Genomic DNA, 14,710 nt, shown 5'->3' with positions numbered 1-14,710 from the left:
CCCGTATTTCAGACACAGGAGCTCCAGAAATTTGACCGGCCAAAGCACCAAACACCCTGGAACTATTTTGGGCATAGGACCAGAACTTTAACACGGTGGCGTTTCCCCTACATTGCATGGATCTGAGCGCTATTTGGTCACAAAATTCAATGTTCTGGGAGAACGGGAAGCAGCTCCATTTTTTGGGGCGCCTTACACAGCTCAAGGTCTGGGCCCCAGGGCCTGACGGTGAGTATGCCCATAAAGTCCACCCATATGTTTGCTCACAAGAAGTGGAGTGTGTAGGGGATGTGTTATGGTAGAGGATCTAATGTGTGTGCTTATGGAATGTAGTGTATAGGGATACCAGTTTGTATAGGTGATACAGTGTGTTTGTGTGTACTGGAAGCAGTGTGTTTTTGTGTATAAGGGATGTATTGTGTGTTTCACGTTGTGTGTAAGGGATGCATGCATGCATTGTGTGAATCTGTGTTTGTATGCATAAGGGATGCAAAGTGTGTTTCTGTGTATGCAAGGGATGCAGTGTGTGTGTCTGTAAGGGGTGTGTGTAAGAGAAGCAATGTGTGTTTGCATGTGTGTGTAAGGGATGCAGTGTGTGTCTGTAAGGGGTGCGTTGAGTGTGTGTAAGATGCATTGTGTTTCTGTGTGTGTGTAAGAGAAGCACTCCTCCTATATGGCACCCTAGGCGGCTGCCTAGATCACCTTATAGGAAGCGCCAGCCCTGACTTGAAGCTGTAGCCAGGACCCTATTCCAGGGCGGAATGCGATGGAGAGACACCATCCAAGCTGTGGCGGCTAGGGACTGAAGCCCTAGTGATGTCCCGGTAGAGAGCTAGGAAGCGAGCTTGACGGAGGTATCCAGTCAGGGTGCCAGGCGGTCCATCACAATCACGTACATACTGTCATGCACAATACAATATTCTTAAGTGGGCAATGTATTAAATCTATTAAACTCACGTACAGCCCGGTTACTGTTGCACTGTTTTTATCAGTCCATCCCGAAATAAACATATATGTAATTGTATGTGTGCATAGTGCATATATTGAGAAGATATATATGTCTTAATGCCTGTTTACATGGGTGATTATTTCTAGAATCATGAGTTTAGTTTCATATAGTGTGTCATGATCGCCACCGTGACATCCCGACTGCCAGACGTGGTCACCCCAGAAGCGGCCAACAGGGGATTTGAACCATGGTTCTTCTGGACTGTATCCTGCTATGTTACCTCTGAGCCATTTCAGGACTTTGGATAACTCCTGTTTATTCTTGAATTGCCTGCAGCACTAGGGGGCTAGACTTCACAAGGCTCAGACCTGTCAGCAACTCTCCAGCTGAATCTGATACCTGATTAACAAGGTATAAGACACTGCCCCTCCCTAAGGGCAGTGTCAGTTCATTGACTCTGGTTCGAGTATTGCTGTTCCGTGTTATAGTAATTGCGATGTTCCCCTGATTGGGATTGCTGCAGTAGGTAAGTATTTGCACCCGTTGGGGCTGCAAACTGTTACGGAGTTCTATGCCACCTTAACGGCTGTTAAGCCCACTTAGTGTGGACGGCATAAAACGCCATGGTGGCATTAAAGGGCTAAAGAACAGATTTATTATAAAAGCAATATTCACTGTACATTAGCATTCATACCCCAGTTTAAGGACACTTAACAAGTTATTCAGAAAAGCTATTCTTCTTTGTAATTTACATGGAAATGACTTAGGAACATGTTAGAACAGCGTTAAGGAAAGCAATCCACAGCTAAAAGACTGTTCTGCTTTTATAGCATGCAGAACTTAATATGAGGATGTGTGTGTTGCTAATTCCAATGATTTTGTTAACAGACTGTAGCAATGTAAGGTTTTAGGTGATTTCTGTAATGTGCTGTTCCTTCGATAAAAGAAAACAAAGGTATAATTAAGAGTTATTTTTCAGAAAGAACTTCTATATAGTTTATGAAAATAGGTTTAACTCAGGAGACATGAAGTTTAGTAGGTCATTTACAAAATTAAGTTGTTATCGTGCCAAGAGGTGCCTGGTGCTAGCTTAGCACCCAGACCACTTCATCTCATTGAAGTGGTGTGGGATACCTGTCACTGTTCATCTTCTTCAAATAGGAAGCCTCGGACTGACGTAGCAGGGGCATCAATGATCTAAGCCAGTATAGTAGCTGCCTATTCATAACAATCACTTGAGAAAAAATATGTATGCTTCTCAAGCTATTTTGTGAATTAAAAACTACTGATTGGGTTAGAGTCATCTGACACTCTTAGCCAATCAGCTGCACCCCTGTACCCACAGCAGTTTGAGGCTGTTTGAAGAACCTCAGAGAAGCGGAAGGAGAGGGGCAGACAAAACACAGTGGAGGCGAGAAAACATTGGGGATAAACCATTAATGAATCACCATAACAAATCATTATGATGAAGTGGTTATGGTTCCTGGAGTGTTCCTTTAATATAGTTTACTTTGCACTAACATCATATATTTGTTTTTGTATTTTTAATATTATTATATTTGTTTTTGTGTTTTTTATTATTTCAGAACAACTTTTCTCCAAGAGTGTTAAATTACTGATTGTTGAATAGTTAGAGTAAGCGAAACAGATAAAACAAAATCTTGGAAAAGCGTTTAATGCATTAGAAGACGTTCTTGGGCCATGTGGTAGTTAGGAAACATTGTACGTAGTGCTATCTGTGGATGGCAAACTTTTCTTCAAATTTACCAAGACAAATTATATGCAACGTAGCTGCATGTGTTGGTCAATTTATTACATGTGCCAAATGCAAGTCAACATTTCAGAAAAGAGAACAAACTCCATATTTACCAGTATTCAGTGAAGATACATGCAGCAGTGTACATACACATATATCAAGCGATTTAACAAAAACATTTTTTTTTCCATATAAAATAAGAAATGGTACAGTTTTTTTTAAAAGAATGGTGGATAGAATAAGGGAAAGCAGAAGAGAGGTTCAACACTACACTGTATATTATAAATATTCACTAAGATTGCTGCCTAAAATTGTAACAAAGTTATTAGAAAAATAATAATAAAAAATATGCATTATGTATCTGCCTGTCTGTAAAAAGTCATAAAACCAGTTCAGCAGAAAGTCTAAATCTACACAATCTTCATCTGACTTAATCAAGCAATTACTGTAAGTTTTATTCTGTTTGCATAAAGAGGAAAGGATGTATACAGAATATAAAGAGACTGATTAAAACATTTTGTGGCTGACTCTGAACAATGAATTTCTGTGGTCTAACAGTTTGATAATTTAATGTAAAGTAAAGGGACCCCTTCTAGGCTGGTGAGGAAAAAAAAATATATCAGATCTAAGTAAAAACAAATGATCTGACAAAAGCAATAATAGAGAAGTACATTTTAATAAGCCTGTAAAATATAACCCCAGTGAATGGAGAAAAGTACAACGAGCGATTGGAGAATAGAGCTCTGAAGTTTTATATTCCTTCCTGGTAGTAATAAAAGCAGCAGAAAAAAAAACCAACAAAGACTTTGTTCGGTTCTTGACAGCTTGTGTAAAATATCCTGTTGGGAATCCCTATGCTAAGTCATATTAAAATTTCCATACATGACTAATGAATCCTATCTAAATGGAAGCCTGCATTACCACCGAAGGAATAATGGCTGGGATTTCTGATGGGACAAAGTAGAGAAACAGGTAGTCGCTCTATTCTGACTGATCGACCCAAACGGTGCTGCAATTGTACATTTGAATGCTCATACAGCTCTTCTTAATATTTGCATTTTTGGCATAATAGGTCTATTATTAAAAACAACTCTGACAGCAGGAGGTAATGTGACTGTACAGATGAATATGAAGTTGCTGCAAACTATTATTGAGTGAAGAATAGAACGTGTGTGTTTATCAATATTTGTAATGGAAGGTGTATATTTGCCAAATACGGCAGAATATGTTGGTTTGGAAATAGCTAAAAATATAGTGATTTAATTCAATACTAAATGTTGTAGTTTAGTGCGTGCGTCAACTTAAAATATATATATATATCTATATATATATATATATTAAAAAATAAATCAGAAAGAAAACATGGTAAATATCATTAACCATTCAGTGCTATGTTTGGGAGACTTTAAGAGGAGCGTACTGTTTCTTTCTAAACAGCAAAGCATAAACAAAATAGGCCAGTGGGTCATAAATCAGAAAAGCAAAGTGCACTGCAGATACTCACAAGAGTTAAATCATTGCTTAATGTCCCTCTAGGTTTACTATATTACTTTCCTGATACAGGAAAGATAGTAGTTTACTGTTCCAATAAAAGAAATACAACTACTCAAAACCCTCATGAAAGTGGACAGGCATAGTTTTACCCTAATTGACAGCCTTTACTGCCCTTATAGTGAAAAATCCACAAAAACAGGACAGGGTTGGGATCCACAATTGGATGTCATTCATTGGCCAAGCATGTCCAAAAACAGACTGTGCCTGTAGCCTCTGCAATGCAGAGAAGCGGCCGCGTTTACATTGTCTCCTAAGACAATGTAAACTCTAATGGCGGACATTCAGACTGCCACTAGACGTGCTTCCTAGTGGGGTTCTGCAAACTGTGCATTTCCACTGCTCATCATCTTCATGTTCTTCATGAAAACTCATCCCCATTGAGATCCAACAACCATCAAAGATCCCCATTGAGATGCATTCAGCTAATGAGCATCGCAATGAGGATATCCTGATTGGCACAGAATGGAGATTGCCATGCATGTGCGATACCCCCTATGTAACAACCAATGAGCAAGCTTTGGATTGGAGATCATAATGTTTTTGGGAAGTGTGCAATCATCTAAAGAGTTAGGAAAACACTAACATTAGAAATGCAGGTTTGTATTGCTAATTTTAGAGTGGTATTTTAAGGCTAAAATAGTCAAATTGGAAACATTTTCCAAGTCAGCTTTGCTTCCAGTTCAGCTAATTTGGGCTTTCATTTTAAAATCTCTTGAAATTCACTTTTTTGAATAACCCTGCATATGTCGATTACGTCTTGGAAAAGCATTATTGCAAAGCCACTGACCAAGGCAATACATTTTTCTCAATTATTTGCAAAGACCAGATATTTATAGAGGATGTTTTTTTTCCTTCCAATTACCTTTTGTAGTAGACACTGAAAACCAAAAGGTGTTTTTCAGGTGGGTAATGTCACTATGGTGTGCTAGGTACTGAAGTCCACTTTCATTAGATTTATGAGGTCTCCTGCAAGGACATCTATTTTAATTTGGAAATTGGCAAGGGAATCAGTCAAGGGATAAGAGCAGAAGGAGTCATCTGATTTAATGATGTACACATCCTTTGTAACTTATAACGAAGCTAATTAATTAAAGCATCTGTAGTATTAATCGTTTTATGGGTAAGGTGAGAACTAAACGCATGACGATTTATCATATAGGGAGTTCTCCTTTAGTTCTCCCCCAGTACATGAGTGAATGTTCAATGCAAAGACATACAACACATGCTTATTGTGCATTCCAATACAATAGCAATGCATGTAACAATCATGCACTGCAAAATAATAATCTGTAGGAATCTGACGCAAGACTCGGGCACAAAATCATCTAGATGCACACGTTTTATTTTGTTAGCTTCTTTCCTTCAAACCTGTTCCTATTAACAAGTGCATTTAGGTTTCAGTAAGGATAAATACTATAGTTTTTTGATTACTGAACAGCTGATTTAAATCCACAGTATGCAGCTCTGCTTAAGATATTTGATTGAGTAGAAATGGCAGATTTTGGTGGTTCAGGTAGCGTGCCAAATGACCACTTATGAGTAAAGTTCCCTATCAGGATGTCTTGAATGCTTGCCTGTTATAGCGTGGATAAAATGTATAGTCTCTGGATCAGCTTCGGTAAGCTTTTATTTATGGACATTTCTTGACTACATTTGAGTATACTGCTGCCTGAAATAGAGTTTGGCCAACTGGTTTGCAGCCATATTCCATCAAATGCCATCTGTAAAATTAGCTTCATAGAATTTTCTGAATGGTTAAAAGGCACACTCTAAGTATCAACATAATGCTTATGCATGTTATAGTTTTAGGCCTGTATTATTAGATGCATGCTCAATTTTAGCATGCTCAATTTTGCAAAGTTTTTGTAAAATAACAATAAAACATTTCTTATCTTATCTCTACCTCCTTTCTCCCATTCTAAAATGCTTTTCTCTTGCTGAGTACTGTCCCTACTATGCAATGTCACCGCTCAATATAAGTTGCAGGTTAAATATTCTCGGAATGGCTACTTACATTTCTGATCTTTGCAAATAGAGTTAAACAGATAGTGCCCAAACTGCACTTTAACTCTTATGATGAAGAGTGAAACATGAATAAGAGGCTCTTGATTGGTCAACTACCTCAAGGAGCAGGCAGGGCCGAGAGCTGATTATCTAACACATGAACTTTAAAAGTATATATTTGTTACATTATTATTTGAAAACTTTATAAAGTAAATTAAAGCTGAAGTTCCTTCCAGCTTGGCTTGTCCTTTTAAGCCAATGAAATGCTTTTTTCAATATGGTAAATGAGAAATGACACTGCGATGAAGAAAGGAGTTCGTCTATGAGTGGCATTCCTCTTATTTGCATGCAGTGTAGGGACAACATATCCGTATTTTAGGGCCTTGTCTTATGCATGAAAAAAAATTATAGGACAATTACAAAAATAGAAATAAATAAAATAAAAGGAGTAGCAACTAATCTTTGAATTTGAATGTATTTAGTTATTTTTTATGGGACACTGTAGGTACCATAACCATTTCATCGAATTGATTATAGTGCCTGGAGTCCTCTGGCTTATAGTCCCTTCTGTCCTAGACTCACAATTACATAAACCACTCGATGGTACATGAAACCAACACTTACATTCAAACTCTTTGATCAATGTCCAAAACTACTCTGTGTATAGAAACTATATTGTTTGACCCATGTCTATAACTTTTTGTAGCAATAATGTAAGCAAACTATTTATATATATATATATATAATCAAATACAATCACCTGCAGGTTTTGTTGGACAGCTTTTTCCTGAAAAATTGAAAGGCACTTTGTGAAATCAGTGAAATCTTGATCTGGAGTTTCTATAAGGTTACATCCCTGTACAGAAAAAAAACAACATATTTAACACAGTCAGTACTAGTAATAATTTAAATGATGCTGTATAAAATGTATTTAGATCAGGGATTATCAAAATATAGCCCTTGTGACGAAGACGAGATAAACAATACAATTCATCTCAAACACTGCAATGAAGGCTTACATGCCTTGGGCATTAATGCCGTTAAGGTTCAATGTTACACATTGTTGTCATCCTCGTTGGGTCCTAAAATAATTTATACATGAATGGAATGCCATTCTTTTTCAGCTACGACATATCCATGGAGTTCAGTTACTGTTCATTGAGCGAGGCACTCCATTGTGAAATATGATAAATATAAAGAATCTACTACTATGACCTTACAGACTGTCTTATGAATAAAGATCATCAATATGTAACATTAGCCTCTATAGATATTTTTCTGAAATTTGAAAATAAATTTGTGTTTTCCACACAATCCAAAAATGTCTGAACTGCTTCATGGCAGTAATGTTGCTTTTGACTTGTTATCAATTTAAAATTGGTCATTACATTGTCTTTGGTAATTGGATTTTGAGATTAATTCAAATTGTGCATTGTGCACTTTGGATTCACAGGTTGAAGGCTTTCTACAGTCAATCCAATAAACTGTATTAATACACATGGGGTGGTAGTTAGATTGACAGTATATATATTAAAAGGAGAAATGTTTTGAGTGTTGAGGTCTGAGTGGAGCAAGCTGTGCTGGTGGATAAAAGAATAGAGTGTGTAAAATATGAAAGAGAAAGTGAGAGTACTGGAGACAATACTTGGAAGTTAATTAACTCTGAGTTAGTTACTTGCAAAGTGTAGTCATTAGTTTATCAAGACCATTTGACTGTTGAATTGTACAAGGCAAAAATGTCCCTGTTAACATGATAGTAAATCTTACATGGAGCAAGTTGTGGAACTACAAATGGTGAAGCATGTGCAACTGCACCAGGGCCCAAGTGGGTCAAGGAGCCGACAACACCTGTCACTCTTGCAGGCACCATGGGACCCTTTCTGATGGCTCTGGTCCAGCAAGTAGTTCCTGCTATGAAATAGAAGTAGGGAGGGCTGCAAGGAGGCTCACCATTTACCAGAGGAAACATTCAAAGCACACACCGCAGGAGAAAGAGTTAGATTCAGAGTGAGGGTTAGTGTATCTGTGTCTGTCAATGTATGTATCTGTTTTGTGAATCTGTATGTGCGTGTGTGTCTGTGCATGTGTATCTTTGTATAGCTGTGTGCATATCTGTGTGTGTTGGTGTCTTTGTGTGTGGTATTGTGCATCGGTATGTGTGCATGACAATATATGTGTAAATGTATGCAAACATCAACAACGCAGCGCTGCAAACTGCAACACTAAACACAAACACACCACTGCATCAATCCTATGCACAATAAAAATCTGCATTCCAACACCAGCACTAAACAAAACATACCCCTGCATTCAAACACTAACACTACAAAACACACTCCAGCTTTCAAACACCAACACTAAACAAAAACAGACCCTTGCATGCTGCTCCAACATTACATACTCAACCACAATAACATTCAAATGCTAACACTGTACACAAAAGCAGTACTGTGGGCAAACACCAGCACTACACAAACACAACCCTGCATTCAGACACCAACACTACACACCACTACACTACAAAACACTACAAATACAGCCCTGCATTCGCACACCAATACTGCACATAAGTACACCTGTGCATTCAAACATCAGCATTGTACAAACACAAAAACATCAGCATTATACACAAACATTCACATAAACATACATCAAAAGAAAATATGCCTACATTCACACAAAAGCACTGCACAGGTGTAAGGATGGGTGAACGTTAGATTAACAGCTAGAATAGCATTGTGGGAGGTGTATGGCAGTAGAGGGTCTGCCTTGTGCCTATGTTTTTCCTTATCAATGTTTTATGTATAGGAACATATAAAATTTTTACTATTAAATATATGTATAAAAATATACTGTCAAAAATCTAAATATGGATCTTCAGTATTATTATTTTATTATTATTATTGCGATTTATATAGCGCCAACAGATTCCGTAGCGCTTTACAATATGCCTAACATACTTCATGTTTCTTGACAAGCATATTTTTTTTAAAGTTTATGTACTAAAGACGCTAGATCATAAATGCATGCCTTTTCTAAGAATGCTCTTTTTTTCTATTCAATACTTCTGTGACTTTTCAGTAATTCTTTAAATTTAATGGATTTGCGTTCTAATGAAAAGAAAAAGCAACAAAAAACGAAACTGTTCAGTGGTTTAGACATGATTTTATTTACTTGGCCGACTTTAAAACGTGATAATCCATTTAGTGTAAACTAGAGCATGTCTGGGTTACTTTATAGTATACCGACTTCTAGAATGTGCTCTTCCTTTGAGATATGTCAAATGAGTGCTTCCTTTTGTAGGTCAGTGCTGTTTCTTCTATAGAAAATTTCTCAGGAGAAGAACATTCAGTCTGTGATGTTTTTTTAAGGTTCATTAATTTTTTAATCACTTGGTAAATTGATTTAACTATACAAGTTTAACCCATTTAAAATGTTAAGTAAGATCATCTAGCATCTAGTGTAATCTAGATAACTCTATTAAATTCCCTTGGTAGATTAAAACTATCTCCTGAGCAGTTTCCTGTCTTTAATTACTGAAAATTGAATGTTTTCAGATTAGGAGAAACATGTGAAAATAAGTAAATACAACCTGCACAAAGAAAATGTGTGTTATTTATACGTTGGTTGATATGAATACACTATTGAACAAATGGCATAATAAACTCCAGCAGTTAACAAACATGCCATAATTGACAGACTGTAAAGTAAAAAAAAAAAAAAAAAAAAAAAAGATAAGACTTTTGGCATTAAATGGGAAGCAAATTCAAACTTACCCTTACTATTTTTTTACACTGTAAATTAAGGAGATCTATAGCAATGATGTAAAACAGCGGTTTCAACTGGGGCGCCACAAAATATTCCCCAGTACTATGATCATATGGTCATAGCAATGGGAACTGTCCGTGCCATGCTCCGCCGGGTTCTCCTCTAGCGAGCTTGGAGCGTTGCCGCGGTTGCCATGGCAACTCTCCAAATCTTGCAAGAGTGAACTCTAGCAGCTCCTGAGGCTGCTAGAGTTCACTTCCACCACTTGGACTACCAGGGCTTCTCCACCAGACCACCAGGGATTAGTACTGTCCCCCCTCTCAGGCAGAGGTAAGCAGGAAGGGGGATGTGAAAATAATTATTTTTAATGAAAAAAATAATAATTATATATTTATGAATTTGCCCTCTTACCCCCTACAGACCCACAATAACTCCCCCAATACACACACACACTGCCCCCTCCATACATACACACTGTCCCTCCATACACACAAACTGTACTCCTCATACAACCTGCCCCCCCCACACTCCTCACGCACAATCTGCCCCACAGATACACACACTGCACCCCTCACACACACACTACATCCTTCACACACACATACATACACTACATCATTCACAAACACAATGCACCCCTGTACACACACTGCAACCCTCTCTCTCACACACACATTGCAGCCCTCACGCACTACTGCCCCTATCCCCTACTTGTGCATGGTTAACAAAATAGGTAATATTGTCATAGATACTGCACTTTTTTTTTTTAAGGTATATAAATCATATTTGAACAACACAGTATGGCACTAGAAGTAAAGGGATAGAAGATAAGTTGATATTAGATAAAGCATGCCATATCAACCCCCGAGCCCTCAGAAACATACAACCAGCTATGAGTATTAGTAGCCACTGGATTAGCTGCATGGAGAGTCACCCCACTTGAGGGTCAACTTGGCCTTGTGCTGGAGACCGTATCTTCAGAAGGATATTGATACCTTAGAGAGGGTTCAGAGAAGGGATACTAAACTGGTTCATGGATTGCAGGATAAAACTTACCAGGAAAGGTTAAAGGATCTTAACATGTATAGCTTGGAGGAAAGACGAGACAGGGGGGATATGATAGAAACATTTAAATACATAAAGGGAATCAACAAAGTAAAGGAGGAGACTATATTTAAAAGAAGAAAAACTACCACAACAAGAGGACATAGTCTTAAATTAGAGGGACAAAGGTTTAAAAATAATATCAGGAAGTGTTACTTTACTGAGAGGGTAGTGGATGCATGGAATAGCCTTCCAGCTGAAGTGGTAGAGGTTAACACAGTAAAGGAGTTTAAGCATGCGTGGGATAGGCATAAAGCTATCCTAACTATAAGATAAGGCCAGGGACTAATGAAAGTATTTAGAAAATTGGGCAGACTAGATGGGCCGAATGGTTCTTATCTGCCGTCACATTCTATGTTTCTATGTCATTGTCATGCTGGAAAGTCCAAGAGCATCCCATGAGCAGCCTTCGTGCAGAAGAATGCAAATTGTCTGCCAGTATTTTCTGATAGCATGCTGCATCTAGCCATCACTTTTCACAAGATTACACTTGCCTTTAGAGCTCACCCCCCACCCTCCCAAAAAAAAAAAAAAACATCAGTGAGACACCACCATGCTTCACAGTGGGGATGGTGTTCTTTTCACTATAGTCCTTGTTGACCCCTCCCCAAACATAGTGCTTATGGTTGTGACCATAAAGCTCTTTTTTGGTCTCGTCACTCCAAATTACAGTGTGCCAGAAGCTGTGAGGTGTGTCCAGGTGTTGTCAGACATAATGTAATCAGGCTTTTTTTTGGTGCAGTAAAAGCTTCTTTCTGGAAAGTTGACCATGCAGCTTAGTTTTCTTCAAGTATCATCGTATTGTGCTCCTTGAAACAACCACACAGTCTTTTTCCAGAGCAGCCTGTATTTCTCCTGTGGGTTTTTCTCTGTATCCTGAACAATTCTTCTGGCAGTTGTGGCTGAAATCTTTCTTGGTATCAAGAGATCCCAAAAGTGTCCACTTCTTAATAAGTGATTGAACAGTACTGACTGGCCTTTTTAAGGCTTTGGATATATTTTTCTACCTTTTTCCATCTTTATAAAGTTTCAATACCTTGTTACACAGGTCTATTGACAGTTCTTTTCTGCTCCCTATGGCTCAGTATCTAGCCTGCTCGGTGCATCTACATGAGAACTAACACACTCATTGACTATTTATACACAGACACTAATTGCAATTTAAAAAGCCACAGGTGTGGGAAATTAACCTTTAATTCTCATTTTAACCTGTGTGTGTGTCACCGTGTGTGTCTCTAAGGCCAAACATTCAAGGGTACTTTTGATCAGGGCCAAAAAAATGAGCAATTTCGCACTTTCTGCCAGGGTATGCAAACTTTTGAGCACAACTGTGCACGTATCACTTGAAAGTCAGATTAGTCTTTAAGATAACAATATATAATATGGTTGGAAGCACTAAGAAGGAGGAGAAATATGAATTGATGAATTACGCATTTTCCTTCATTAAAGGTAAAATAGTCCTCATCATGAAGGGGTCACATGTATGTAAGTTAGGTTGCAGTTGGCATGGGTGTGTGTGTGTTTTGGTTCATAATACATTTTTCCACTCCTCTCCTCTGGGAGTATTTATTTTTGATTCAATAATAGAGTACTACATCATTTCATCACTTGAAGGGTTACTCCAAGCATCAAGTGAAAGTGTATCTGAGGTTTACCAGTACAAAGCACTGCACATACAGAGGTGTTTGATTATGCTGCTTGAGTTGCAACTCACACTTTGGCAGCATAACAAGCATTTTTACAATTTTTCCGAACTGCTAATGTGAATTCTGTGCATAGAACAAGTCTGTTGTCTGCATGCTGGCGATAGACATCCAATGGTGGGACATCCCTCTCATCGTGCCATAAATATTTCCTCTGCGCCATGCCTCTGAGACATATTTTTTCCTGTAGTGAGAGTGACTGATGTGAGGATTGTCAGTTCTCAGAGATAATATGGCCTCGACACAGGATCACAGGTAAGTTTAGTCTTTTATGCCACCATGCCAAAAAGTTTGATTCCAACCAGAAACAAGTGTCTGGCTGTTTTAGCAAAGTATTAGCAGTTTCTAGAATAAAAACTGAAATTGGAACAGGAAATTCTAGAATAACAAAGCGCAGGCATAAAATGTTCAGAAAGCATTACAAAAGGCTGAGACAAATCTCGATCATGACAACTCACTTAGGAAGTCCATTACAGCAAATGGAAGTTTAAATGTGAGCAGCTCTTTAGCTTTTTTTAAGCATACACATTATTATTATTATTATTATTTTTTAAATGACACCTATTCTTAATGCATTATCTATAAAATGCATTAAAAATGGCTCACCTCAGCCTGGAGTTTCTTGCTATCTTTTATGCAGCATATCAATGTGTCTATATTCAAGGTTTCAAAAATTATATGCGAAATAGACCATTTCGTAAAAAAAATACAAAATAAAAAAGAAGGCTTTTATCAAATGCATCTGTATATTAACTTTAATCCCTTTTGTGAGCTCAGTTAAATATGATACATGGTTTAGGGATGTGGCTGCTAATTCACATTTATACATTCTAAAAATGGGGAGATGAATAACATTATTAATATGTAGGGAAAGAAATGTGACATAAGTAACTCAATTTGTAGAAAAATGAAAGATCAGCCATGAACAAAGTGTCTAATATTTTGTTTAAAAGTGAAATTCCTGAAGGTATAAAAATGTAGTTTGCAAAGACATAGTGCAGAGTCATATAACTTAATCTATATACAAATAAGATATAAAAATTATATGGGATTCTTTTGGGGGGGGGGAACGAGCTTGTGTTATCCTTAATCCAAGGTGGATTTGACAGCCAATATAAAACAAGCTTTGTCTGTTCATAATACTTAATGAAGGAAGCCTTTTGATTGGTAAGTTCTTAGCACCGTAGGGAATGTCAGTATTGCATTATGTGCAGCAATCCAAATGGGCTGACTTCACATGAGAAGTAGCGCTATTGGAAATGTCCCTTGGGGCTGGGTCAATAAGTCTTATTCTAGTAATTCAATGTGACTAGCTAAATTACAGTATATTTGGCTTTGAAAGCGGTCGGTTCTTTTATTTCAAAGAAAAGAGGAAAGGGAAAAAAAGATATAAACCTGCAAATAGTTTTACACATAATTTATCATTCTAAAATATTCAAGCAAATGTGTGTGTTTCATTTTTTTCATTCAAAACATTTAGAATTATTATTTAGGCAACCTATTCAACACATCTTTCTATCTCAGTTTGAATGTCTAGATTATGTGGCATGCCTCTCTGCCATTATTGGAAGGGAATTCTATACCTAAGAGGCTTCTATATTCATGGTAACAAACCATGAATTACTCATGAGCTACTTGAATTGAACTGGATAGATTTTGTGTGAAAGGCAACTGACTTGTATAAAAAGGAACTAGGAAATCTCAGCTAATTTTAGTTTATTTTGCGGCATACAAAGCCCGGTACCTCAGTCATAGATGTGATAATGCTATCCACCATAACTGCTGATGGCCTAACACTGTACTCTATGTTGGACAGGTTTGTAAAATTCTGAATTTTTTTCTGTGTAGGATTGAATTTCTCAGGCTGGGTTT

The 14,710-nt window shown here is 37.5% G+C and overlaps 1 protein-coding gene across 1 annotated transcript in view; it reads right to left on the bottom strand.

The window, feature by feature from the left end:
* Positions 1 to 14,710, bottom strand: part of TPK1 (thiamin pyrophosphokinase 1) — a 601,906-nt gene that overhangs the window by 306,043 nt on the left and 281,153 nt on the right. The window contains exon 6 of the mRNA XM_063450652.1: positions 7,024 to 7,119. Within this exon, the coding sequence (XP_063306722.1) occupies positions 7,024 to 7,119 (96 nt within the window). The remainder of the gene's footprint in view (positions 1 to 7,023; positions 7,120 to 14,710) is intronic.

The sequence above is a fragment of the Pelobates fuscus genome, chromosome 4 (assembly GCF_036172605.1).
Source record: "Pelobates fuscus isolate aPelFus1 chromosome 4, aPelFus1.pri, whole genome shotgun sequence".
NCBI lineage: Eukaryota > Metazoa > Chordata > Amphibia > Anura > Pelobatidae > Pelobates > Pelobates fuscus.
Note: the sequence above shows the minus strand (reverse complement) of the source record. Positions and strands in the feature narration are given on the sequence as shown.